The sequence below is a fragment of the Myripristis murdjan genome, chromosome 10 (genome assembly GCF_902150065.1).
Source record: "Myripristis murdjan chromosome 10, fMyrMur1.1, whole genome shotgun sequence".
Lineage (NCBI taxonomy): Eukaryota > Metazoa > Chordata > Actinopteri > Holocentriformes > Holocentridae > Myripristis > Myripristis murdjan.
The window spans coordinates 6743400-6770257 of NC_043989.1; the positions used below are offsets into that span (position 1 = coordinate 6743400).

A 26858-nucleotide genomic window follows, 5' to 3' on the forward strand; every position below is an offset into this window, starting at 1 on the left:
CACAAATGGCCTTGCCCCTTTTTTTCCCAGCAAGCAAGGCATGCTGGGAAAGTATGGGGACATTTTCAGTCAGCTGGCTCCCCTGTTTCCCACCATGCTCTTCCTTGCAAAACTGGGACAGGATCCACGCCGCTATGGGACATACAGACACATGCAGACATGGATAAGCCTGTATTTGTCCTGGTGTCACCTTCCTTTAACTTTGAGTCTTATCTTCAATTTACAGTTTTATTTGCCACAGAAAAAAAAGGCAGCTTACTGTGTACAATGCTGCAGTTGAAAGTGTGGTGATCTGTCTAATGTTGTACTGTACCATGCCAAAAGCAGCGTTTGTACTTGTGGAGGGAAGGTAACTCTGTTTACGCTCGCAGCCTGTTGTAGTACAGCAGGAGCGGAGGGATTAAGGAGACGGAGGTTTCTGAAGGAGGTACGACTCGTCACTCCATCTCCTAATCCCTCTACTCCTGTTTCACCGCGGCGCGCTGCGAGCGTAAACATCCAGAGACACAAGAGGACAAATGGCGCTTTTGGCATCGCGTAACAGTGGACAGTCACAGATCGCCACGCTTTCAACTCATCAGCTAACTAATCCCTGTTTTACTGTGACAGGCTGCGAGCATAAACATCACATGTGCAAGAACAAATGATGCTTTCAGCACAGCGGGACAACAGAGACTTCACCCGCTTTACAGAGTCTACAAAAAGTACAAAAAAAAAAACTTGCAGTGCACAATGAAGTCATAAAATTGAAATGGCATTCTGTGAGACAACAAACTAATAAAGTTTAAGCGCTATTTGTGATATTGTGAGACATAAAAAGTGCAAACAGACATAAAAAGTATGATATGATGTGCAAATCTTTAAATACTGCTACTTTTTTTCTGTTTAGCAGACTACTGGATGAATGTATACGAGTGGTGTGAGTAAAATGCATTGGATTTAATGGAATACAGTTCAATAATAACATTAATATATCTGTTGTAAAGAAATATATGAATGTATAAAAAAATACTATTACAAAAAGAATAAAATAGTTTTCATTTTTCAAGGGGCTATTCGTTTTTTTATTGAATTTCTACTGGAAAAAATATCGAATTCTGGAAATTTCTGCAAAAAATGTATGTAAGCAAAGAAATTTAACAGCAAGGATGAGCAAATTAACACTTGTCTCGACGGACTCTTTGCACTGCAGCGGTAGCAAATCGTCTTTCCCCCTTTCTTTTGTAATGTAATGAGAGCTCGGAGTCGCATAATAAACCACAGCAACAAGTAGAGAGCAAGAAGAACGAAGAGCCATTTAATCAAGGGGGATCAATGGAAGACTGCCTCATCAATTAGAGTTAACCCCAAAACGTCTGGATGAGGAGAGGAGAGGAGAGAAGAAGAGAAGGAAGGGGTGGAGAAGTAAGAGAGGAGGAGAGGCAATGTGTGAGGATAGGATAGACAAAGGGTGGAAAAGACAGAGAGGAGAAAAGGAGGAAAGGATAGAGGTGGGGGAGGACAGAATGAAAGGAAATGAGAAGACATGAAGGCGTGCGAAAAGAGGAAAAAGACAGGAAATGAGTAGAGGCAGAGGGAGGGAGGAGAAAATGACGGAAGGAGCAGGAGGGGAGGAGGAGAAAGGGATAGAGGAGACGAGATGAGGATAGAGGAGGAGGGAAAAGAGGGAGAGGGAAAGGAGGAGATGAGAGAACGGTGAGATTAATGGAGGAGAGGATAGAGAAAATGGGATAAGGAGAGAAAGGGAATGGAGGATGGAGAGAGGAGATTAAAGGAGGAGAATGGGAGAGGAGATGAAAAGGATAGAGAACAGAAAAGGTGAGGAGAGAAGGAGAGAAGAGGAGAGGAGGAAAGAGAGAAGGAGGGAGAGAAGAGGAGAGGAGAGGAGTTGGTCGGACTTGATTTATAACTCTGATACACTTCAGAGCTTTTAAGTGCTGTCCATATTTTCCATCTGATAAGAAGATTGAAATTATTCAGCCGGGCCTATCTCACTATGGGGGGCTGAGCATGTGTGTGTGTGTGTGTGTGTGTGTGTGTGTGTGTGAGACTTTCTGCTGCATTTATAACTGCATGTGTGTCTATTTCTGAAAATGCATGCAGCAAAGGGCTTCCAGGCATGTGTGTGCGCGTGCAGATTTCCCCATTTCCTTGAATGCATGCAGGTCCTCCAATCGTGCGTAGGTGTGTGTGTGTGTGTGTGTGTGTGTGTGTGTGCATGTGTGTAAAAGAAAGCCCCCTCCATCCCCATCCATTCAGTCTCGCATCATATTCCCAGACCAAAGATAAATGCCATTGGTAAAAGCGCCCTGCAATGCACCAGGCACCGTAATTAGTATTTCAACCAATATCTTTTTCCATGTAGGAAGTGTGTGTGTGTGTGTGTGTGTGTGTGTGTGTTTGTGTAGGGAGGGGTCTAGGGGGTGGAGGAGGGTATAGAAAGAGAAAAATAGAGGAAGAGAAAGCGAGAGAAAGAGAGACAAACGGGGAACGGGTTTTCTTTCTCTAGACTGCAGCTAATAAATCTGAGGAAAAACGACACCTTAATTCCCTCTTAATGCTTGATTGGGAAGCAGCGAGGCGAGTGCACACTCACACACACACACACACACACACACACACACACACACACGCACATACGGAGGCGCACCATAGCTGGAGAATGAGAATAATAGACCAGAAATGAGGGAGAAGTGAGCAGAAAGAGACTTATAGAAAAGCGAGTGAAATATAAAGAGAGAGAGAGAGAGAGGGTTAAATTGTCCTTGAAGAATTCATATCTGCTACACTGACGGAAAGAAAGGGAAAGAAAGGAGAGCGGCAGAGAGCCATGCACTCCTTTTTACTGGTTAGTTACAGTCTCCGCTGGGAGTAACGGGGTAAAGCGCTCACGTTCTGCTTGGGGGTCCTGAGTAACTAAACACCTCCGCTTTTCAATTCTGCTAATCTGATACCAGGAACTTCTTGAATTTTGAACATTTTGACTTGTGTTTCTTTTGACCGAACCGTTCCTTTGTTCATGCAAATTTTTAAAAGAGGAGAATTAAAGTGAATGCTGCAAATTGTGGAAGAAAAAAAAAATCTTAACTGAAGGGTGCAATGGTAGTGCAGTGACATAATGCCGCAGTTACATTACATCTTGATTTGTCCTTTGTTTCCATTGTTTCCACTGCAAGTCTCCATTGTTTTACAGTTTGTGGTGTGGCTGTGTTTAATGGGTGCGCTGTGTCGTGGCCCTTAAAATCTTTACAAAAGCGTCGCCAAGTCAGTGCTTGATCGATCAGGATTGATAACACCTGCTCTTGGCCTGCTCTTCCTAAAGGTTGCCGGCACTCAGGTTTTAGTGTCACCTTCTGAATTTAGGATCCAGGAGCGTTTCCCAGGACCGTGCCACCGCCAATGGAGATGATTCCAGTACCCAGGAAACAGGTTTCAAAAAGGGATTATATGTCTGCTTGATATAAATGGGGACTGGCGTACAATTTTAAATGCAGAGAAACTGTCTTACATAGCATTTTACAACAACGAACAACAAAATGAGCAGTCATGTTGCTGCAGCAGGTTTTTGAAGTGCATAATCCAACATTACTCTTAAAGCTCATTTATAATAAAGATATATATTATTATATTTATAATAATAAAGTAACTTTTTAATATATCTTGGCAGGTAAGTATTAAAGTAATTATTTACTTTTAAAACTAACTTTTTAAAGCTTTGATGAACTGGATATATGCTGAATCACTGTTACTGTTACTCCAATTGGTGACAAGAGTATGAAAGCAGGCATTTATCTACATTGGAGTGTCACGGATTATAGCTTTACACTGTTGCTGTGGAAACAGTTACTCTGGGATCAGGGAGGGTCTATTCTGTTTATCACAGAAACTCCATAAATGTCACAACATGACGCCAGGTGATCTTGAGATTTGTGTTACATCAACTGCTGACAACAAGTGGCAAAGCTGACATTGTTACTGTTACTTTAATGTCTCTGTGTGAGTGTGTGTGCATGCTTGTGTGTGTGAGTATGTTTTTGCACATCTGTGTGAGTGAATTTATATAAATCCGTGCGTGTTTATATGTTTGTGTGTATCTGTTTTGATGTATAGCTGTGTGCCCGTGTGTGTGTGTGTGTGTGTGTATTTGCATGTAGCTGTATATCTCGGAGCATGCATCTGCATTTGTGTATGAGTGTGTGTGTCTGTGTCTGTGTGTGTGTCCGTGCGTGTGTGTGAAGTAAGCCGTGTCAGGGCTTTTCGTCTGGAGGTGGATCATTCATCTCCACAGCGGCGACAGCAGACGTCAACCTCTGTATGAGTGATGGCTCTGAATCTGAACTAATCAGCCTGCTGCTTCTGCACTCACACACACACACACACACACCACACTCACTTTACACACACACACACACACACACACACACACACACTTCAGCTGAGAGCGATGGTTTGGCATTTTAGCAATGAGTTTCCTTGCAATCTTCCATTTTGCAGAAATGGGTTTCCATGCGAGTTTGATTTGCTTTGCTTTTTTTTTGTTTTTGTTTTTGGGAGGGGTGAGTTAGTGACACGTCCTACAGGCTAAATATGAACGGAATAAAATCTGAAGTACATCTAGGTTTAATTTTCTACTTGTGGTTCGTGTTTGCAGTCACAGTTAGACAGCAGCTTGAAAGCACCTCTCTCCTGTAATTCAACATGTTTCTGGTAGGATCAGGATGTTGGGACATAACACAGGGCAGAGATCACGTTTTAGTGTTATTAACCGGAAACTTTATATTGCCTACTGCTGCAGAGGTAAGCACTAAACATAAGCCATTTTCAAGAAAGCAAAAGAAATCTCAGAAAATAAACATATGAGTTGCTTTTTTTTTTGTAATTTACTGTTAAATAGAAGCACACGATGAATTCAAATATTAGTTTCTAAAGTGGAAGCTTGAATTTCTGAATTTCTCTGTGAATTTAACTTCTTTGAGTCCATGATACATTTTATTTTTCCTAATTCCTCCAGTGTTTGTTTTGCCATTTTAAACCCAAAAATCAAATGTTTCTGTGCTCTCACTTCATGTTGATATCCTTCCACAGTAGACCAAAATTAAACTCTCTCTCCCAAAAATCCATGAAATATCTCCGTCCATTATTCTACTGCTCCATTTGTGTCATTCTCTTCCCATTTTCCGGCCTCAGATTTCCTGCGCTATTTATCTCACTGATGTTTCTTGTCTTTATTGAGACACTTTGAGTCAGTTTAAGGCCAATTTCTCTTAAGAAACTAATAGACGCTATTTAACACAAGAGACCATCTTCCCGACCCTTGGGCATAGAACAGACTAAATTCCTTTCACAAGTTTTAGAAACAGCTTGCTCTCCATTATCAACAGCTCTCTGTTCTCTGTTGTGTCCCTGAATACTTTAGGACTGCTTTCAGCCTCTACTTAAAGTAAATAAATAAAATGGTATTGATCCTTTTGCTCTTACCAACTGCAGGCTTGTTACTTGTTACAAAATTACCTTTCATTTCTGAAGTTTTGAAGAAGGTTTTTTCAGATTCCTCTAAGTACTGGAAATAATAGAAAAGTTACAACAAAAAAAAAAATCTAGTCCAGTTCCCATCTGTGCAGTTTCCATCCAGGCAATCTGATTGGTCAAGAGCTGGGTGTTATAACATCATCACTTCATCGGAATTACTCTGAAACAACGGCTGTCAGACTAAGAGCTGACTAAGTAACACCTACAAGTGATTCTGCTTCGTTAAGCTCGTTAACAACTGACAACAACCAGCTGACACAACACTCTCTGTGTGGCCAGCAACGGATATGTTTCCAATTATAACTCCTGATTTGGAATCTGAGTATGAAGCAGAAAAGAATACAAATGTTACCGTTCATAAGGTTACCGATTAAACTCCTCGCCACAAAACGACCACAGAAGGCGAGTAGAACGAGCTGGAGAAGAGAATCAGCTGCCTACCACAAGACAGGATGGGCCCTCGAATTTTATAACAGCTGGTTGGAAAGTAACATTGTAAAAATGTAATGCTGCATTCAGGCCATAAACAGTTTGGGGGACTACTTTTTTGTGCAGCATAATTAAAAAACGGCACTTGCAAGCTTTATTTTGGTGTTTTATTTGAGATGAAAAGAGGCTGTGTCTTAAAGTAAATAACGTCACAGCTGAGTGCAGCATTTGATACTGTGGTATCTTTCTTAGATTGATGTAATGGGGTTGGGACCTCTGGGTCTGACCTTCACTGATTTTCCTGTTATTTGGCGACAAGGAACCTCCTTGTGTCCATGGAAGGGGTTACCTCCTCAAAGTCCTCAATCATTTCTGGTGTTCCTCAGGGCTCAGTTGTTGGACCAATTATATTTCCTCTGTATACACTTCCTCTGGGTTACATAATTAGAGGGCATGGTATCTCCTTGCATTGTTATGCAGATGATACACTGTTGTATCTCTCTGTAAAGCTGAGTGAATTAAATAAGGCACCTCTCTGCACAGCTGTTAAACTGAGATAAGGACTGGATGTCTGATGTGGACAAAATCGAAGTCCTTGATATTTGCGCTCAATGAGCTTCCAATCAAATTGCCCAGTCATGCTTTTTCTATTTAAGGGCCATTATTGAAATTAGCTCTGTGCTGAATTTCAATGATACAGACCGGATTATACACACTTGTATTTAATCTTCTGAATTTAATCTTCCACAGACAGCTAATGGGCAGAGACGTTCAAACGGAAGACAAAGCCACTGTCGGCTGGATGAAAGATTGCTACGTACTGTTCACATCTTGTTTGCGGCTCACTTCCAGTGGGGTTTCCCAGTAAAGGTGACTGGGTTTTTGGCTTTGGAACCGCCTGCCATTCTCTTCTTAAAACTCACTTTTACCATAAGCCATTTTATAACCTCTGATTTTTATTAATTTTTCATCCCTCTTGTCTTTTCAGCTGTTTTTTCATTCTATTTGTTGTTATTGCTGGATCTATTTATACTACCTTTTATTAATTATTGCCATCATTACAGATTTTCTTGTTTTTCTTGTTTGGAAAAGTGCTATGTAAGTAAGGATTCTCATTCTCATTATTATAATTTCAAAGCAGCCCTACAGAGACCATCAGCTAGTGAGGCTGATTTTTTTTCTGTTTTCTCTGGAGTGTAAGAATTGTGGACTGGCGAGGTTGACTGGACAGATGGTTTTCAGCCACACTTGGAAGACCTGCAGGGAGAAACAGAGCGTGGCGGCCGCCCCCGTCCTCCCCCGTCCTCTTTGCTACATTCTCCTTCCTCCTGCCTTTTCCTGCTTTCTTCTTCTCTCTTCTTTTCTCATCGACATGAATCCTCTCTGGCATGTATGGCTTTACGTTCCACTCCTCTCCTTTTCTGAACCTCCTCTCCTTTCTAGTCCTCTCCTCTGCTTCTCCTCTCAATCTCAACTGTCTTCTCCTCTCATCTCAGCTTTTTTCCTCTCGAACTCTTTATTCTTCTCACCTCATCTCCTTTCATCCCCTTCTCTTGTCTTCAATCCTTTCCCATGCTATGTTCCTCTTCACGCAGTTCCTCTCCCCCTTCTGTCCTCTTGTACATGCAACTATTCTTTTCCTCCCTAATCCTCTCCTCCTTTTGTCTGCAGTCTTTTCCTGTGCTGTGTTCCTGTCTCACTGCTCTTTTCCTCCACTTCCAACCCCAACTTCTTATTCTCGTCTTTCCAATCCCCTACTTTCTATTCTCCTCTCTTCTGTCTGCCTCTCTTTTGTTTCTCCTCTCCTCTTTAGTTCCTTTAATTTCACCGTCTTAAAATCCTTATCAATTATTTTTTTTTCAGTTCAGTTCAATTCAAATAAGCTTTATTGGCATGAATGTTAGAGAACCAGTGTTGCCAAGGCAATTCTGTGCACTGCGAGGCACTGAGCCTATTGCATTTACCTCAGAATAACATTACACAGACAGAAGAGAAAACACAAAACACAATGAATGCAAGAGCTGAAGTGATGTGAACTGATGAAACCATTCTTGGTCAATAACTTGCATTATGTTACTATAAAGAACCAATAAAAAGTCAAACTTTCCAGCAACACACAGCGTTTTCCTCTCACTTCTGAAAGTTTTATGACAATAAAGGAAAACTATTACAAAACAAACTTTATTAAAAATGTATAGGGTGGATATATTTCAAAATACAGTTTAGTTTAGACACAATCGCACTTTGCAAGGGAGCCACGGTTTTTAGTGTTTCCATTCTCCCTTAACTTAAGTCCCTCTCTCTCCTTAACTTGAGTTACCCTTTGCCCCGCCCCTCTCCCTCTCTCTCTCTCTCTCTCTCTCTCATACACACACACACACACACATTCTTTCTTTCACTGCTATTCATCCTGTGATGTGAGGAATGGAGAGAGCGAAGATGTGAGGGTGATGAGAAGAGAAGAGGAGGAGACAGACAGGGAAGACTGTGGCTTCTCCTATTCCTTCCACCTTGTTTTACTGAAAAGCATAATTGCTTCTACTATTACTATAACTTGTGTAAATTAATGCCTCACTTCCTGTGTTGTTGAAGATTTCTTCCTGGGAAAGACAGATCACCTCAAAGGTGTTTAGAGCAGCAAATGAAAAAAGCTCTATTAACTGGGCTGAATCACTACTGTATGGTATCGGTCTGCAGCTGACAGAGAGAAAGGACTTTTACTTATGTGGAAAAAGTTGCACATCATTACTTTAAAGTGGATTGAGAAAGAAAGAGAGCGGAGGGAAGTGATTTCCCATGAGCAAGAAAGACAAGGGATGCAAGAGAGATAAGAGAGCAACCTGCTTTCATGACACTTTGTGAAATAAGCACATCATTTTAAAATGAAGGTAAAGTGAAGTTTCTATTTTCTGTATTAGAAACCTGAACCAAAGCTTAACTTAACTGTTCTAGTCGTTTAAGATGAACTCAAACCTTATTTTTAACTATAGGTTTAAAACTTCCTATGATAAACATAAGAAAATGTGTTAAATTCATGCTTTTGCCACAATACCTTCTCCTTCTTCACATTTATCTTTTCTTTACACGTCCATATAACAAAAAAATCTGCCTTTCAGAGTGTGAGCTCATTTCACCAAATCTTTTGAGACTGTGCTGGGAGAGGAAGAGCTGCACCAAACAGAAAGACTGAGCAGACAGAGACAGAGACTGTGACAGAGCAAAATCAACCAACAGAATATTTAAGACCAAGCCACTAACCTGTGTTGTAGTGCTTGGTGCAGTAGCGCAGATCCTTCTCCTCTTTGAGTATAAACTGAGGTAGCGTCAGGCCGTCAGCAACCTGCACGGCCCCCTTCTCGTCCCACTCGAATATGAGGTCATTCATCGTGTAGCCGACTGCAGGAGATCGAATGAACAGCGAGGTTACAAGGCTGTTTCGGGAATGTCTCCGCCAGCATGCAGGTGATATAAGTTACTCCCCCTCCACGAGGAGGAAACTGCCTTTTCAGGAGCAGTTCACCTCAAAATGTCAATTTTGACCCGTGTCAGTGGAAAGCAAATTGAAATTTGTCGTAGCACCAAATCACACAGCAAGTTAACTTCCACAGCTTTACCCCAAACAACTTAAGTGAGTGAAGTCTGGGGGCTTTAATGCTCCAAAAGGGGCAGAAAATGACTTGTAAATTTTCCCAAAAGTGAGAGCATTATCAAAATGTTCTGCACTCAATCACAATGTGAGTCCTTGTGTTGGTGTAATGTGATTTACTGTATAATAAGCAAGGGAATGGACTGATGTTGGAAAAATCATCAGCCAATAGACACCCTGCCTTGCTATCTGGCCCCGCCTCCAACCTCGTCTCACATCACACATCATGAAATAGTTGCAGTTTGACCTAAAATAATGCGACATAATACTGTAAATACAGGCATTTTAAGCTCATAGTACAATCGTGTGGCCAAAAAAAACACTTGGATTAAGCTGCACTGGAGAAATGTGATGATCATTTTATGCCTCTTTTTGAACTGTAAACAACCAAATATCACTCAGTTTGTTTGGCAGTAATCTGAGATCAAACCGCCGAAGCTAACTCACTGTGTGTTTGGTGGCTGAGCAAACGTCAGTGGAGTAAAACACACAAAAAAATTAAACAAATAAAACTGAGCCGAGTTGTGGAATATAAAATTTTTCCAATGCCAGCTCTAATTCTGATTGTTAAAAATTTAGTGGCCCATCATCAGACACCGACATTATGAAGCGTTTCGGTATCTGTTGCCACCTTTTGATGCTCTAAACTATGAGTCTCGTGTTTTCTTGATAGCCAGCTCTCTCTATAAGTACAGTCTACTTTGAACTTCAGTGCCAGTACTTTTGTGATTCTTCTCACGTCTCTTAGAACAATGAAGAGGCTGCAGAGAAATCTATATCATATCCAGCAGCCTGCCAGACGCTCCCTGACTGATGCTCTCCATCTATCTGTGTGTGTCTGAGTGTCTGAGTGTGTGTGTGTGTGTGTGTGTGTGTGTGTTGTGCATCTAAATGTTTGCACGCATGTGCTACAGAAATAATAGTAATGAATGTGTGCTGCCTGTTTGTACAAATGAATTTGTCTTTGTGTGTGTGTGCTTGGTTGTGAGAAAGTGTGTGTGTGTTGGCATGTATCTATGGGGATAAAGAAGAAAATAAAAGTGTGCATGTGTGTGCGCGTGCATGCATGTCTGTGTATGTGTGTGTATGAGTATGTGTGTGTGTGTGTGTGTGTGTGTGTGTACTCACAGCTCTCCAGCTGCATGATGCAGGTCTGGACGTCCATGGGAAAGTTCTTCAGATCCATGGGACAGGCCAGGACCAGTGTTATTCTGCCCACACACACACACACACACACACACACACACACACACACACACACACAATAAGAGGATTATCTAGGGTTTTATCTTTGTTATTCAACCAACCAGTGCCAAGCCATGACACAAAACACTAACCTGGTCTGAAATATCAGGATGTACAGAATGTGAAACTGATATTAATATTAATACATTTTTGCATTTTCATGCATTTTTTCTTCCAGCCATTTAGCTGACACTGTTACCCGGAATGACATCTAATGTGTGCAACAGTAAAATAACCTTGAGGTCTGAGATCACCAACACCACAGCAAACAATTTACATTACATTTACATTTTGTGAGGTACAATTTCTCCTTATGTCACTCACGCTTGTGTTCTGTGGAAAAATCAGCAACAAAACTGCAAAACTTTGCAGAGGACAGCACAGCAACAATTCCAACCTGTGGTTGATATCTTTTATTTTATTTTAAGGTAAAACTTTACAATAAGAGTACAACAATTAACGTTAGTTAATGCCGTAATAAACATTAAGTAACAGTTAACTAACCGTTAACTAATGTGTCTAAGAATCATGTACTAATGCTGTTCATGCTAAGGTATTAATTTATATGTTATTTAAAGGTTATTGTAGATATTATTAACATTAGTAAATGCCATAATAATCATTAACTAACAGTTAATTAACCAGTAAGGCATTAACTCACGTTAACTAACATTGATTGTTGTACTGTTATTGTAAAGTGTTACCTATTTTAATTTTTTATCCTCATGCAAGGTAAGAAATTAGCTACGTCTCTATAACAAGATGGAAGGTGTATAACAATAATCATTTTCTAAAGATTTAAAGAAAAAGCCTTGTTTTCAAATGAATCCTCATACAATATTAAAATTAAGTGAAAGCTTAATGGGAGGAAAACCCATAATTTGCTATTGTTGAACTATTTCCCTATCTTAAGCAATTGACAGCTGATTGATCAGTTAACTTCTTTCCAATCAGTAACAATAATTTCTCACACATGCATCATGTAGTTTTGATTTCTTTTCAGTGGTTTTATTGAGCTGAAACTGACTGAACTGATACAATTCCTTGCACATGCATGAAACTATTAAAACTGAAGGCCTGCACATGAAAACCGACTTTGCTTTACTGGAAGCTGTACCAATGGGTTGTGCTCATCAAAGAGCCATTTAATCTCTCTCCTGCTTTCTACTACTGTTCTTCATTCTTATGTACACTTAGAGGAAAACTTTTCTTGTACTGATTATACACATACTCTATGCAAATAACAGCTATACAACAGGTTATGATACCTTCTTAAACCCATTTTTACTCATTTCTAATACATTCTTGTACCTTCATTATATTTGCAAAACACAGTGTGGCTGCCGTTTTGAAAAGTGCTATAAAAATAACGTTACTTACTTACTATTGCATCACCTCCATACCTAGGAGCATGCTAAATAACACCCCACTAGCTATTATTTTTCATATTCAAGGATGTTTATTTGAGTGGGAAAACCCATTTCACCTGTGTTTAACTTCTGTAGTGTAACAGGAGGTTGTTGTGATGTACAGAGGATGATTTTACAGCAGATCGTAACAGATATCAAGCCTTGCTGTACGTTGCCATAAAGCTGACAGGAGCTACAACACATACATCCAGGAGGCTCGAGTTACCCAATAACACTTGCCCACCATGACAGGATGTCGAATATGTACTGCATATGATATAGATGTAGCTTTCACAGTCGTCCTGCTCTTTCACAAGGTTCAATAAGGTTGTTTCTGTCTGCAGGTCCCTGTCTATAAGTTCCTGTAGCTGTGGGAGAATTCTAAAAATGTCCATCCATCGCACCATGGCTGCAAAAACGATAGGTATTTGAACCTTTTCTGCCGCAGAAGGTACAGATTTAATATTACATGTGAAATTTAGTGGGCTGTATTTTTCATTTGGCATGTCAGCGGGAACTCAGTGCCTGACCTTGTGTACTTTTGTTCCATGGCAAGAGGACTTAAAATCCTGCAGTGCTAATGCAAGATGTGATGCATAATAAGGTAACTTCTACTACTGCTGTCACTGAAGATACTGGATTCTTGAACGAATGAAAACAGAAAAAATCAAAAACGTATGGTATCTTTCAAAGGACACAGTAAATGAAGTTCTCGGTGGATATTTTTACAACCTAGATCCTATTTTAGACATCTTGGAGGATGAACTTTAGTTGTGCATTTTTTCAAAATGCAAAAAGCTTTGGGCTATAGACGTTCGTTCCTCAAATGAAATTCTCATGTATTCCTTTTGATTTAGCTGACGCTCATGGAGCTGTATATGAGTTCAGAGCGAACGCTGCATTTCCTTTTGATGTACACAAGGCAATGTGCGTTGGACGACATGAAAATCTAGTAGTCCAATCTCGACAAGTTTACTTTCATCTTGGAGGAGGTGCAGCCATTGGTCATGACTTCTCCCCGTACAGCGTACAGCTACTGTGGGGCGATAAACATCAAAAACAGAGTAAACAACATTTACAAGACCCACTTTCTTTCCCCCATGGACGGTTTAATATCCAGAGCCGCCTCGTCGTTCAGAGATCAAACTGATCAACAGAGGGTTCATTTTGATGGTGTCAAGTTAAAAAATGAAAGCGCCGGGGTGGAGGTGAGGGGTGCGGGCCGGGTTGCAGGGTGTCTCGTCTTTCTCGACGCTTTTTCTGATGCTATTTATAAAGCACCAATCCCGCACCCTCCATTTGGACACGAAGGTGAAAACCGAGGTTGATAACAGATCAGATACACTGCTGGAATACTAACAGGCTGAGTGTATTACCATGGCTGTTATGGGGGAATGTGCCGGTGCTTTCTCATTCGCCCCTGAGCGGAGGCAATAAAGTGAGGAGGAGGAGGAGGAGGAGGAGGAGGAAACGCTGGGCTGAAACGTTTGTCAGCTGAAGGCGGCTATAACTCTGAGAGCCTTGGACGGGATGTCTTAGTGCTACCAAGAAAAAGGCATAAAGTACAGCCCAGGTGGGAATAAAAGTCTCCAACTTTGCAGGGGAAAAAAAAATTGTAAAATATAAAACTCTGCAGCATCGGAGGAAGGCCTCGAATACAAAAGTATCAGGATGGGAAGTGGCACTCTTTATCGTCCATCGTAGACTAATAACTAACTCACGTCTCATATCCCCTTTCCCTCATCCTCAACTTGTTTTCATCTAATTGAAAAAAATCTGTTTTTTATTCATTATCTTTGCACTTCTCTCATAAATTAAAGGATTAAAGGATTAGAGGGTTAAAGGGAAAAAATGTTAAATCTGTGTTTCTGACCACTGACCTCTTAGTTCTTGTTTTGTTGGTGAATTAAAATGTTTTTTTTTTTTTGTTTTTTTTTTGTTTTTTTTGCATAAGATGTTCAATGCAATCTAGTATTTATCAATTATGAGACTGTTTTCAGGGGATGTCCCATGCATACCGGCACTCTCCTTCAACAACAGCATAGTTATAAAAAATGAATTTTAAAAAAATCAGAAATGGACCCCCAAAAAAAAAAAAAAAAAAAAAAAATGTAATTGATTTTTTGTCATCGATCATAATGCATTAATGCATTGGCCCTTGGGCTGACAAACCTCCTCAGTATCTGCTAGACAATGTTGGCTGCCAGTTACTGGAACCAATTGGAAAAACATTTACCAAGGACAGAGATGAGATATAACAACATGCCTCAAATTCTTAGAACAGAAGGCCATTTGAAAATAATGAAAACCTTTCGAACTGAAAAGCTTATAGAAAAAAGAAATAGAGTGCCAGCTCTTATTCAATAAATACGTGCATTAGCATACTTTCTGAATGACAAGATTTTCTGCAGCATTTAAATTTGAACAGACGAACTTACATATATTTTACCTTCCCTAAAAATTCAAAAGACTTTATGCGGTATAATTTATAGAGTTCAATTCCCAGAGATCCCATAATACCTGAAAGTCCTGCTTCTTGCCGTTTTTGTTTGTTTGACATCAAATTGTGACTCAAAAGTGAAAGCAGTAAGATGTTTCCATGCCACAGAAGCTCAGAATCATCACTGGGTTTCTCATAATCAAGCGTGATCTTATTCACTGACCGAACACCCTGCAATTTAAGAGCATGTAAACCATTTGTTCCAATTAGGCCTTTTATTTTTTTTTCAAGCCACAACAAGCCCTCACATGTTTTACACTCACCGTATGCTGTAGAGCACATTGCCATTTTTGGAGATGCGTAGCAGCTTGTTGTCGGTGGTGACCTCGTGGAAGTTGGCCCCTTTTTCGTTGGCAAAGAACAAGTCAGGTTTCCAGATGGAGTCCAACATGGAGGGGTCGAGGTCCAGCGAGTCGTCCGGGTACTCGCTGTAGGCCAGCCGAGGGTCATTCCACTGCTGTCTCAAGAAGATATTCACTCTGTAGTCCTGTGGAAATAAAGGACAGACATTTGGATAATAAGTGGCAAATCAGAAGGGCCGATGTAACGGCTGCCAAAAAGTAGCGTGATTCTGCATATGAATGTCTGAACGGACAGATGGAGGGAAAGATGAGACAAAAAACAACTCATCAGACACTTAGTGAAGATGATTAGCGACATCGCTGAGGATACAGCTGCTGCTGTCACATAAGACACTCATTATTTCTGAGGATTTGTTCTGCACATGACCTAAATTTCTCTGCATTGAGCTGCGCCTAACCCAAAGTTTTGCACTGCATGCTCTGAGGAAGCTCTCATACTTCCAACAGAAATGACTGGGGGTGTGATAGTTCACCTTTTTCACAGAAGTCAAGTTCTTTCTTTGCCGGTTTTCGAAGTTGCTCAGCACAGTAACAGAAAGGTTTTGCATGTGTAACATGGCTAGAGACTGGGGGGAGGGAAGAGAGGGGAATGAAAATGGAAAAAAGTTGTTTCTTGCAGCATCCTAATTTCCCAAATCATACAACACAAGTCTGAAGTTTCACAGCGATATCAGTAGCTGTCATGTCAAGGAAGACTCTCACCAGCTGTGTTTAAAAATGCAGTGGAGACTGACAAACTGTAACCACTGGATGCTATATTTTCAGTTCAGAGAGAGAGGCACAAGTTGCACTATTTCACAACTGGAAAAAAAAAAAAAAAAAAAAAAAAAAACCTCTTGCCCGTTTTGCTCTTGCTAAGCTATCAGTATTGCTCTCTCCACCTACACATGTAACTCAAAGATGAGTGCTTTCTCTGGAGGCTGCCGAAAGTCACTCCGAAGCAGAAGCAGACAAGACAGGTTGCGGGAGCACGGGCACACCAAAGGACTCAAATACAACACAGAAAACAAAATCCTGCCACGCATCCTACTATGCATCGAGCGTAACAGCGTACAACGAGGGTATATGCAGGCGGACTGCTCCTTTAGCACGAGAGGGAAGGAAAGTTGCAGACAAGGGAGGGAAGGGATGAAAGTCTCGTCAAGGGTCATTGCACTGCTGACTTCACTCTGTAATCCCATACAGAGACGGAGAGGGGAGATAGATAGATGTAGAAATAGACGGATAGATGGGATTTAGTGGATGGATGGGTAGGTTGTTATGGGTCTTCATCCGCATGTCAATTTTGCCTTCATGTGAATTTATGAGATTTTACTGAGCACACTTAGCTTTGGCCCCAAGCTATATCCCATATATTTTAACCCCGCAGGAGCCAGTGGGCAGCCTCAGAACCTCTTCATCATCTGACGCTAAAGTCGACTGGGCATTTAGCTTTGGAATAACAAGCCGCGGGATGTGAGGCCGTAGCTGAATCACCGTGGGCTTTCAATCACTATTTATAGATCTTTGCTTTCATGTGCTACCTTTTATCCCATTATATTCTGCCATACATAGTCTCTAGGTCTTGATTCTTATCTTTCTTGTTGTTTTTATTTGTTGTAGGCATATGGTGTTTGCTGTTTTTGCTTTCTGTTCTTTTTTTTTTTTTATCTCTCTGTACGCCGGTTTCCTATACAAGTCCCTTTATAAGATTAAAAAAAAAAGGATGGTAAACACACCTGATCACGAAAAGAGATTGCCTGAAACAGATACAGAGATGGCAGACAGATACAAAGCTGTGAAGCAGCTGAAGGTCATTTAACTGATGTTCTTACACAGAGAGATGGAGAGATACAGTGGTCAGACAGAGAGATAGATGAATGAAAGGTGGAGGGTGTGTAGCGCACATTTTCAAAGACAAGGCCTGCAGGATGAAACTGGACATTTGCAGCGGGTTCACAAGTCATGGTTGATGTTGAAAACGGAGATGGTGGTAAATAAAGACAAAAGACAAATAGAATAGTACATGTCAGACAAAAATAACTGGAGAGAAGGTCAACTGTTGTCATACACTGATCAGTATTATTATCCTGGATGAGCACATGACATTTAAAGAAGCTGTCAGTGTTGTTGCTCAGTCAGCAGGTAGAGCACTGGGATCTGTGCTGAACAAAGTTAAACAATGTGGTGATCTGGGATTCAATACTTACACACGACTCTATAATTCATGTGTGTGTCCTGTGCCTGACTGTGCTTCTGGTGTTTGGGGTTTTCTGTGAACATACAAGTGGCAAAACTTTGCAAAACAGAGCTATTCAAACTGTTTTGGGAGTCCATAAATTTGCTTCAGTTTTGGCCATCAGCGAAGATATGGGAAGGGAACCAACAAAAGCAAACTTCACTTTTTTTTTTTTTTTTTTTTTTTTTAATGTCTGTAGCTTGTAATCTGCTTTTCAGAGTTTGTGTTTATGAGATTTTGAGAGAGCAGTTCTGGTAAAACACAGGACATACAGACACAGGCAAATAGAAAACCAAATCAAGATACTCCAAAACAGCATATAGAACTAAACCGTCATTAAAGCATAAATCAAACGCACTTCCTTCGTGGTGCAAATCAACACAAATGCTGCTCTGGAGAGCCTTTAGGGGAGAGGAGGAGGTTACTCGTTATTTCACAGAAAAAGGGGCTCTGATCTCAACAATCAACTGCCTGACAGTAAAATTAATGTTAGAAAAATGAACAATTGGCCATGGCTGTAATTTTTAAAGTAAATTGTCTCGTGCATTTCACAGAGATGCCTCTGTTAATACTGATGCTGAGCAAACCAAACTCCATGCATCGTTTGCTTTTCACTGCCTCACTTTCTCCATGTACAGTATGATCTCTATCTTTCTCCCGCCATGAAAAATGGAGGCAGTAGTGAAATCAATAGTGGAAGGGTTGAATGCATCTTTAATGCAAAAAGTTGCAAAGCCAGGGGGTGAATATAGCTCTAAATTCTTGACCTTATGAATGATTTTCACAAATTCATGATCCTGTGCAAACGCATTTAACAAAAGAGTTCACAGGTTAATTAATTAAACACACTGTCCACATATGGCAGTAATTTGTTGGAAACAAGGGTTTCATTTTTCAAATGTCATGATTGATTTTACCCTCACCACCAGAACCATAACAGCCAATGATCAATGGGTATTGATCTGAATCATAAATGCTGATTCAAAGTCAGTTGCACCGTCATGGTTTTTGAAAGGGCCGTGTTCACCTCAAGCAGTCGGCACCGTCAATATTCGAATTTGAGCCAAGCTGAGGTTAAATCCAGTCTCGAGTGTGGGAATGAGCCTTCAACAGGAGGTTTGAAAGCCCTCAGATTTGACTGTTTAGCTGAAAGATAAAGATCAATAAGTTTACTGCACATCATACTGCAGTTACACAGAGCTGTGTTCGCTTCCCCATCTCTCTCCATCATGCTTTTTGCTTTTTCTCATTTTATCACACGTCTCTCGTCTCGTTTACAGCGTCTCTCTCACAGTTAATGTGCACTAACTCTCTGACTCGCTCGCCTCCTGACTCCCTGTTATGTGCTCTGTCTCCCATCCCTTTTGTCTCTCTAAGTGTCTCACTCTCCTTACTTTTTTGTATGGTGCATGATTTCATATTATGAGTTTTAGATCACATGTATTACTGCTTGACATGAAGTACTCAAGGTTTTTAAAAGGAGAATTATGGTATTAACCTCCCTCTCCCTCTCAAAATTGCATGTGCATGGATCGATAGAGGTAGACAATATAAAATGCCATTTCCTTTGAATGTTATTGCATAAACACACCCCTTCTCCAGTCTCTGTTTCACAATCAAGAGCATCCTTATTCAGCGTGAGGTGACATTTAACTGAACTCCTCCATCCCCTAATTGTCAATTATTCTGTGAATATGGAGTCCGGCCACCTCGGCCACTCTGCTGCCATCATTAAGCTGCGTGTTGTGGCAGAAATGCATCATGGGGGCGGGCTATGGCCATGCCAGTAGCCCCAGTGGGTGACATTTAAAGGAGCAATCAGCCACAGTATTGGAGGAGAGGCGATCCGCCGCAGTGCAAGACGCGTCGCAGTTTATCACTTTTTATTGGAAGGAATATCTCAAGACGATGGGAATGAGCCTGACCTTTACGCTTTCATAAATAAGTCGCCTTTTGTTCTGCGTGAGAATTTCATAACTAACCTGAAATGGGGCCGGAATGAGGAGTGTCTCTTGGAGGAAGGGGGGAATAGACGGGGAGTGAGGGAATAGAGAAGAGAGATAGCAGCTGTGTGTACAGGCTCACACAGGGATAATCAGTCAGTTTGATACTGGCAGGAAAAGGTCAAAAGGCTTGCTGAAATAGCCCTGATGCAGTCTCCGGAGACAAAGACACTTATGTGCCCAGCCATCAAGGGAGTTGCACGCACTTTTTACACATTGGCTGCACTACTGCCCCATCCCTCCCCGGGACTTGTGGCTTCTCAGTAAGAACAAGGGCTCCCTCATTAGAATAAGATTGGCTGGTCAATACGACAATGTGGCGACTCCTCGTTTTGTTCATTTATTTATTTGTAATCAGATTTTCTGGCAATTACAAAATGGATTGGCACAGGTTTCAATGTTGATAGACCGTGTCAATAATAATCACAGCAATCACAATCATAATCAGATGTAACGCACTGATCTAAATATATTTTGCAGCATTTAAAATCATTAACTTCATTAAGACAGCACCATTAATAATCATAATTTTAATTGCCAATTTGCCACAGTGTGTGGCTTTGTTGGAATAATGGAACAGCACACATGCATTTCTGGATTAATGAAGCGTTTGTTACTCATTTATAATGTTTTTAAATGTTAGATGGAAATTATTAACATATTAAAGAGCTTAACCCTTATGATGTATTTCTGTTTTTACTAGAATATTCATTTCTATATAGGGTCTATTACACATTTGTGAGTGTCTGTGTGTGTGTCTATGTATCTGAACTTTTTTATACGTTACTCTATCATTGAACTCTGAAGCTTCATGCACTTGTGGAAACCAGAAATTGTTTTTATTTAGATTTCCACTGTCGTCTGTAAATTAATAAATTAATAAAAATGGGCCAAAAATTCATAGTTTTCTCACATTGAAGGCATATTTTGTGGAGTGTATTTTCAGCAGCAGCGACACTACTGAATAACTATGGAAATACTATACGAAGACTATACCCTCTTACCTCTGTCTGGTATTTGTCACTTTGATCATAAAGGTGTGTTTTGGCACTGAAAAAAAAAAAAAATACACACTGCTTGACTTGAAGATTCATAGCTGACAGAGGGGGTCGGTGACAGCAACCCTTCAAAAAATATCTTCTTTCCTGCATTGTAAATGTAATGTATATAGAGCCAGTTACTGTAACCGCCCCTTTGATCTATATAAACCATATCTATCCTGCATCAGTACAGCAGACAACTGTTTCCTGAACATCATGCAGCTGAAACAACTTAGTATACCGAAACACAAAACTCTACAGTGTCTCTCAACCAGCTAGTCACCATGCCACTCCTTGAGAAATGGAGCAAACCTTTACTTTTCCAAAACATTTCCTCTTGGGGATTGAGGAAAAGTACTGCAGGAGTTCAGCACATATGCAGCAAAAAAAAAAAGTCCAACTTCTACACCAACTTCTACAGCAGCAGCAGTTGGAGGTTCAAATGCAGGGTTAATACAATGGCACGAGGCCATCGCAAAGTGTTAACCGCCACCCTGAAATTACCAGCAGCCATCACCAGCATCAACCACGCCATGAAGCCATTTGCAGAGGAAATGCTGTACTTACACAACGCCGCACTCATTTCGGCTTGTATTAAACTCAGGCAGTAAACCACGCATGGAAGACTGCAATCTTCCTCCTCCTCCTCCTCCTCCTCCTCCTCCTCCTCCTCCAAGAACAACAACAATGATAACAACAGGGACAGCAGCAGCCATATTCTAATTCCACGCCTGTCATAACATCCTGCTGGTTCCCTGGATGCCACTCAGGTAGGCAGGCAGGTAGGAGGTTACGGTGGCTAGGTAATATCTCACACATTATGGCAGCACATCTGCCCTGCTAAGGCAGCACTGCACCGAGAGGGAGGGAGAGAGAGAGAGAGAGAGAGAGAGAGAGAGAGAGAGAGAGAGAGATGCTGCTTTTACATCATGGGTACACAAAAAAAAAAAAAAAAAAAAAAAAAAAGAACACTAAAATACCACCGGCAATGGGGTGTCAAATCAATTGCAGTGGCAGACTTCTCCCCAGTTCCTGCAGTGATTTTGTAATAAGGGAGGTTCAACCATTTTATAATGATGATGCAATTTACCCTGACCTGTCAAAGCTGCACTAGATAATTTTTTTTTTCCTGCAAACACAAAAATCCACCGTCTCATCAGACTAAATCACAAACAGAGGAGAGAGTGTACCATCACCTGTGATTGAGATGCTGCAGTTTAATTTTTCATTTTGTTGGCGTTTGTAAAGCATAACATCTGACAAATCAAAACTGAGCATCTTTGGAGGAAAAATACAAATACAGGTATCTAGCCAGCTCAAGGAAAACATTTGTACTTTTTGTGGAAAAAAATCAGATGGTTTGCATCTCACCTTCAGTATCATTTAGTATAAGACAAAGCTTCTCCACTCTGGTTTTCAGGACTCACAGAACTGCAGGTTTTCTGTCTTACCAAGTAGTTAATTGCAGTTAATTGGTTAACTGCATTCAACTGGCATCACAGGTGTATGAAAACTGGAAGAGCTCTGCGTCCTGAGTTTCGGGGCAGATGCTGCCTTCAAAACAACTGGGAAATGGCAGCATTCAAGTGGTGAAGTGGAAGGAATATGAGTAAAAAGACGGCAGCATTTGTTGATTTCAGAGCTTTAAGAGGAGATGGATGGACGATAATCAAAATACAAACACAATGCCAGGGCTTTAGATCGCACTGTGGTTCTCACAGGTGTCCTCAAGGATACCCTGCCCTGCAAGTTTGTGTTCCAGCTCTATTCCTGCACACCTGATCCATATAGGGACTTAGTGTTGATTGGTTCAAGCGGATCTGAACAGGGTATCCATTAAAGTGCATGACTCTCAATTAGATCATGTATATGAGAGTAGAGGAGGAACAAAAACTTGCACGACAGGTGGGCCTTGAGGACTGGGCTGAGAAATGCTAAAGAGAGCTGTTTAAATGGATAATTCCTATTCAAAATGCTGGAGGCTTCCCACTTTATAGTGGCACTGAACCCAGTGCCAATGAAGTTCTCAAAATTTAAACATTTCCCTAAGTTGGGGCTGCAAACGTGCAAAAATTGCACACATCACAACCTTAAATGGCAGTGGGTTATTGTACATTTCTTATATTTATTTAATTGACACTTGTTTAATGGGCACTTTGCAGGAATTAGTATTCTGGATGTATAGATGTGTTTGCTATTCCATGCATCACATGTGATAGCTCAGACACACCTAATAGGATTTTGACAAAGACTGAGGAAATTATGCATCTCATCACTGTCTTCCAACACTTTGAAATTACACTGATTAGCCCAGGGGGGAAGCCTATACACACAATACAATAAACAGAATACATCCTCAACACAAAGTGACATATTTGTTACAGATCGGCCCAGATGGGGACTGGGCATTCCTCAGGGAAAACATGTTTACTGTTGCCTTGCCAAATACGATTCCCACTGTAAATGGATAGGAGGCCAAGCAGGGAAATAGGAGAACTCAGCCAAACAAGAGTTTGGTTTGGCTGAGCTGAAACAAAATCCAAAATGTTCCAGTCATAACAAGAGAAAGCTCTTGTTTAGTCACTAGTTTGTCTTTGTTGGAAGATGAGACTGGAGAGCTGCTGCACAGTCGTGGGCGTCTGCACCCGTTTTGTCAGACATTTCAGTTAGCAGTGCTGTTGTTTGATATTTTTAAACTGGAGTCACCCATATTCAGGGTTTTGCACCGTGAGAAGGAGCAAGAGAGCGAGGAAGGGAGAGAGAGAGATAAAGCTGGCAATAATACTGTGAGTAATACTGTGGAAAGCCTGTCCGTGGTGCCCAGCTATCTACATATGGAGGGGGAGAGAGAGAGAGAGAGAGAGAGAAAAAGAGAGAGAGAGAGAGAGAGAGAGAGGGAGAGAGGGACAGTATGAGGGGGTCGATAAAGAGTGAGGCTTGTGTGTGTGTGAGTGTGTGTATGTGTGTGTGGGGGGAGATAACAAGGGGAAATAAAGTGATTGAGGGTTTGTGTGTGTGAGTGGGATAAAGAGAGTGAGGGCTTTGTGTGTGTGTGTGTGTGTGTGTGTGAGAGAGAGAGAGAGAGAGAGAGAGAGAAAGCGAGGGGAAATAAGGTGACCAGAGGTTTTGTGCGTGTGTGTGTGTGTATGTGTGTGTGTGTGTGTGTGTGTGTGTGAGAGAGAGTGCGAGAGAGAGAAAAAAGGAAACAAGGAGAAATGAAGTGAACTGCATGTGTGTGTGTGTGTTTGTATGTATGTATATATAGATATATATGGATATGAATATAGATATATACATAGTGCATAGTATATATGTGTGACAGAGAGAGAGAGGGAGAGAGAGAGAGAGAGAGAGAACGAGCGAGCTTGGAGGAAGCAGAGAGGACGCTGAAACAGGAATAAAGCCGTGTACCGCCGGGATTTCAACAAGCACTGCGCCACTGTACCGACTCCATCTATCATTTTGCTCTGTGGTCTGGCCCCAGCAGCAGTATGTGTGTGTGTGTGTGTGTGTATGTGTGTGTGTGTGTGTGTGTGAGTGTGTGCGTGCAGGACGGACTCCTGCACTATACAAAGCCATGGGCAGCTTAGAACAAAAGCTGCACACTGCAATGAGCTCCATCGCCGGCCCCACAAACCGTCCTCGGCCTCTGCTGAGTGCACTGCAGTGTGTTTCTGTCCCCTGAGTGCTGGAATGGATTTTATGGATTGGTAATAATGGATAAATCCAATTATTTCAGTATTTTGTTTTGCTTCTAATGCACTCTCGGGGGGCAGGCGGGATTAGTCCTGATGATTGTGTTTTACCGCAACACGGTCTCCACGGCCCCTGTGGTCTGCAAGAGCAAACATTCAGCACCAGCAGCCAGAAGTAAGTGTATGTTCACACTGCAATCAATTCAGCCAGCGTGTCCATCTGCTCTGATTGGGGATGGAGCCAAACTGTGGGCGGGGCCACAGCCTCTGACTGCATCCATTAAGAGGTCGCCAGCTAAGTTTTCAACAGGGAAATTATGTGTTATTGCTGTCCTGGTTGATTCAATGAGGTAAAGCTGAAATCTGAAATGTTTTTATTAAAGTTGCAATGGTAAAAAATGTTGAGGGTCAATGTAGGAGTGGACAGTTTAGATTTAACTGACAAAAAATACTTTTTTGCAGTTGCAGTTTCAATTTCTGTAGCTTTAATCCATCAGTTTGTGTCTGGCAGAGCACGGTAAACCTGTAAAACGGGCACATCTGCCATTTCTCTCCGCACTCTGCGATTAAGAGAGTATCAATCGGCTTGTTGGGTCGCACCTGTCCTGGTTGACAGTGCCAATAAAGTCTGTTCACAACAGAGCTGTTACACTATACACCAGATTAATGAACCACAGACACGGCAGCTGCAATCTCAGATACACACAGGTAAAGATTAGCTAGTGCTACACGGAAAATAATCTTTGGAAAACCGTAAATACAAAGTTCTCGTTGCTGTGAACCTGCCGTCACATTGACATGTGTACATCATCTCGTGCTATTTTGCTTCCAAATTACACCAGAAGAATAAATAAGATATTCACACTTGGGTTACCTCGTTGATCAGTGATATTTTCACTCTGCTAGACATGTTCCCACTTCTTATACATCACTGCCATGGAGTGACAACATGCAGAAGGTTGTGGATTTCAGCTTTACTATAGTGAGCGCATTACTGGAAAACAAACATCAAAAACTCAACACAGTTCAGAGTTTACTTTTGCCCCCAAAGATGGATTTAAATGTTTTCTCCGTATCATTTTGAGACATTTAGTCCTGTAGTCTCTCTAATAAAGTTTGTACAGGAGAGCTTTGAATGTCTGGAATCAACTTCTTGTCAATTTTGCACCTCATGAAGCCAAATCGCATCGGCATGGAGGCACGGAAATGTGATTTGCTGTTGACAGATAAGAACCACGAGGCCCTGAGCGAGGCTGTGAGCGTCTTCACATCAGCGCTGTTCACTGCTGCGCTGAGCGGTGCGGATGCTTGCTCAGCTTCAAACATTTGAACAAGGTGAAACATCGTCTGGGTGTTGTAAACATCACAGTGTACACGCCGACTGTTTATCGAGCACTATGTAGTTAGTAGTTTTATTATAACTGAGCTACAGGGTCAATATCAGAAAAAAAAATCACAACATAATGCTATGGCAATAGAATAAATAAATATGTATATTAACATTAAACCATTTTTCTGTTTGTTTGCTTTGTTTTGAGCTGATTTCATAAAGATATTTAACTCTCAGTTTCACAAAATGATGCAGTTAGAACTTTGCTACTACAATTACACTCATTTTTGTGTCAATGTCTACTCGTCTTAAATATTTGTTGTGAAACTGCAAACCTTCACCTTTAAGCTGTAATTTAAATCTCATATATAATTCTTTCTCCATTACAATAAGTTTATGTAGTGGCACAAAATGGGAGATCTGTATGTTGAGTCTGCCTGACCTGCTGCCACACAGTGATGTGGGCTGACATATACAGTTACACACGGTTACCTCAGCTGAAGTGTTGCTATTTTGCACACAGGCTGCCGGAGATGAAGCTAATAACCTCCTTAATGCTGAGCAGTGACTCTACATTTCATGGCAGCGATCATTTTGTCAGAGTCCCATTTCTTTTCCAACAGTCGGAGGTTTCATTTTGGAATGAAACTCTTCAACGGCTCCACAGGCTTGACCAGCATATTGGATCTATCTCTCTCTCTCTCTCTCTCTCTCTCTCTCTCACACACACACACACACACGCACGCACACACACTTAGACACATCCACACACACAGACAGACAGACACACACTGCATATGTGTAATGGGATTCAAGCCCAGGGCCAACACGGTCTCCTGACACCGAGTGATCTGGAAAAAAAGAAAGTTTCCCTGGTTTCTTTCCTCCATTAGGTGCTGAGAGAGAGAGAGAGAGAGAGAGAGAGAGAGAGAGAGAGAGAGAGAGAGAGAGGGTGGTGAGTGAGAAATACAGAGAGAGAGAGCAAAAGAGTGAGAGATGGGGTAAATGTGAGGGGGAGAGAGAGGGGAACCAAGAGTGCAGGAAGGGAAGAGAAAAACAGACAGAAAAGGGTGAGAAAAAAATAGTGAGACATGAACAAAGAAAGATGAGGAATAGAGGGAGAGAGACATTAATACTGCATACAGTGGAGAGAGAGAGAGAGAGAGAGAGAGAGATAGAAGAGAGGGAAAGTGTTTGTTAGAGGATTTTTTTCCCCAGGAAAGAGCTACCAGAGTGTTTAGAAAGCAAAAGCTTGAATCACTATTATGTTACAGCAGTGAATAACAGGGAATAGCAACACAGACATGTATTTATAAGAAAATGGATGTTTGGCGTGTCTTTCGTGTGTTTTTCTTCTTCCTGTGGATGACCGGCCAAACATAGACAACATGATACCATGCAACAGTTGAGTTTGATAGCAGAAAATGTTTCGGCGATCTAAAACATCAGCGG

At 41.2% G+C, this 26858-nt stretch overlaps 1 protein-coding gene across 1 annotated transcript in view; it reads right to left on the minus strand.

The window, feature by feature from the left end:
* Nucleotides 1-26858, minus strand: part of glra1 (glycine receptor, alpha 1) — a 115627-nt gene that overhangs the window by 28608 nt on the left and 60161 nt on the right. The window contains exons 6-8 of the mRNA XM_030062805.1: nt 15022-15245; nt 10733-10815; nt 9217-9354 (exon numbers count right to left, since the gene is read on the minus strand). Of these exons, the coding sequence (XP_029918665.1) occupies nt 9217-9354; nt 10733-10815; nt 15022-15245 (445 nt within the window). The remainder of the gene's footprint in view (nt 1-9216; nt 9355-10732; nt 10816-15021; nt 15246-26858) is intronic.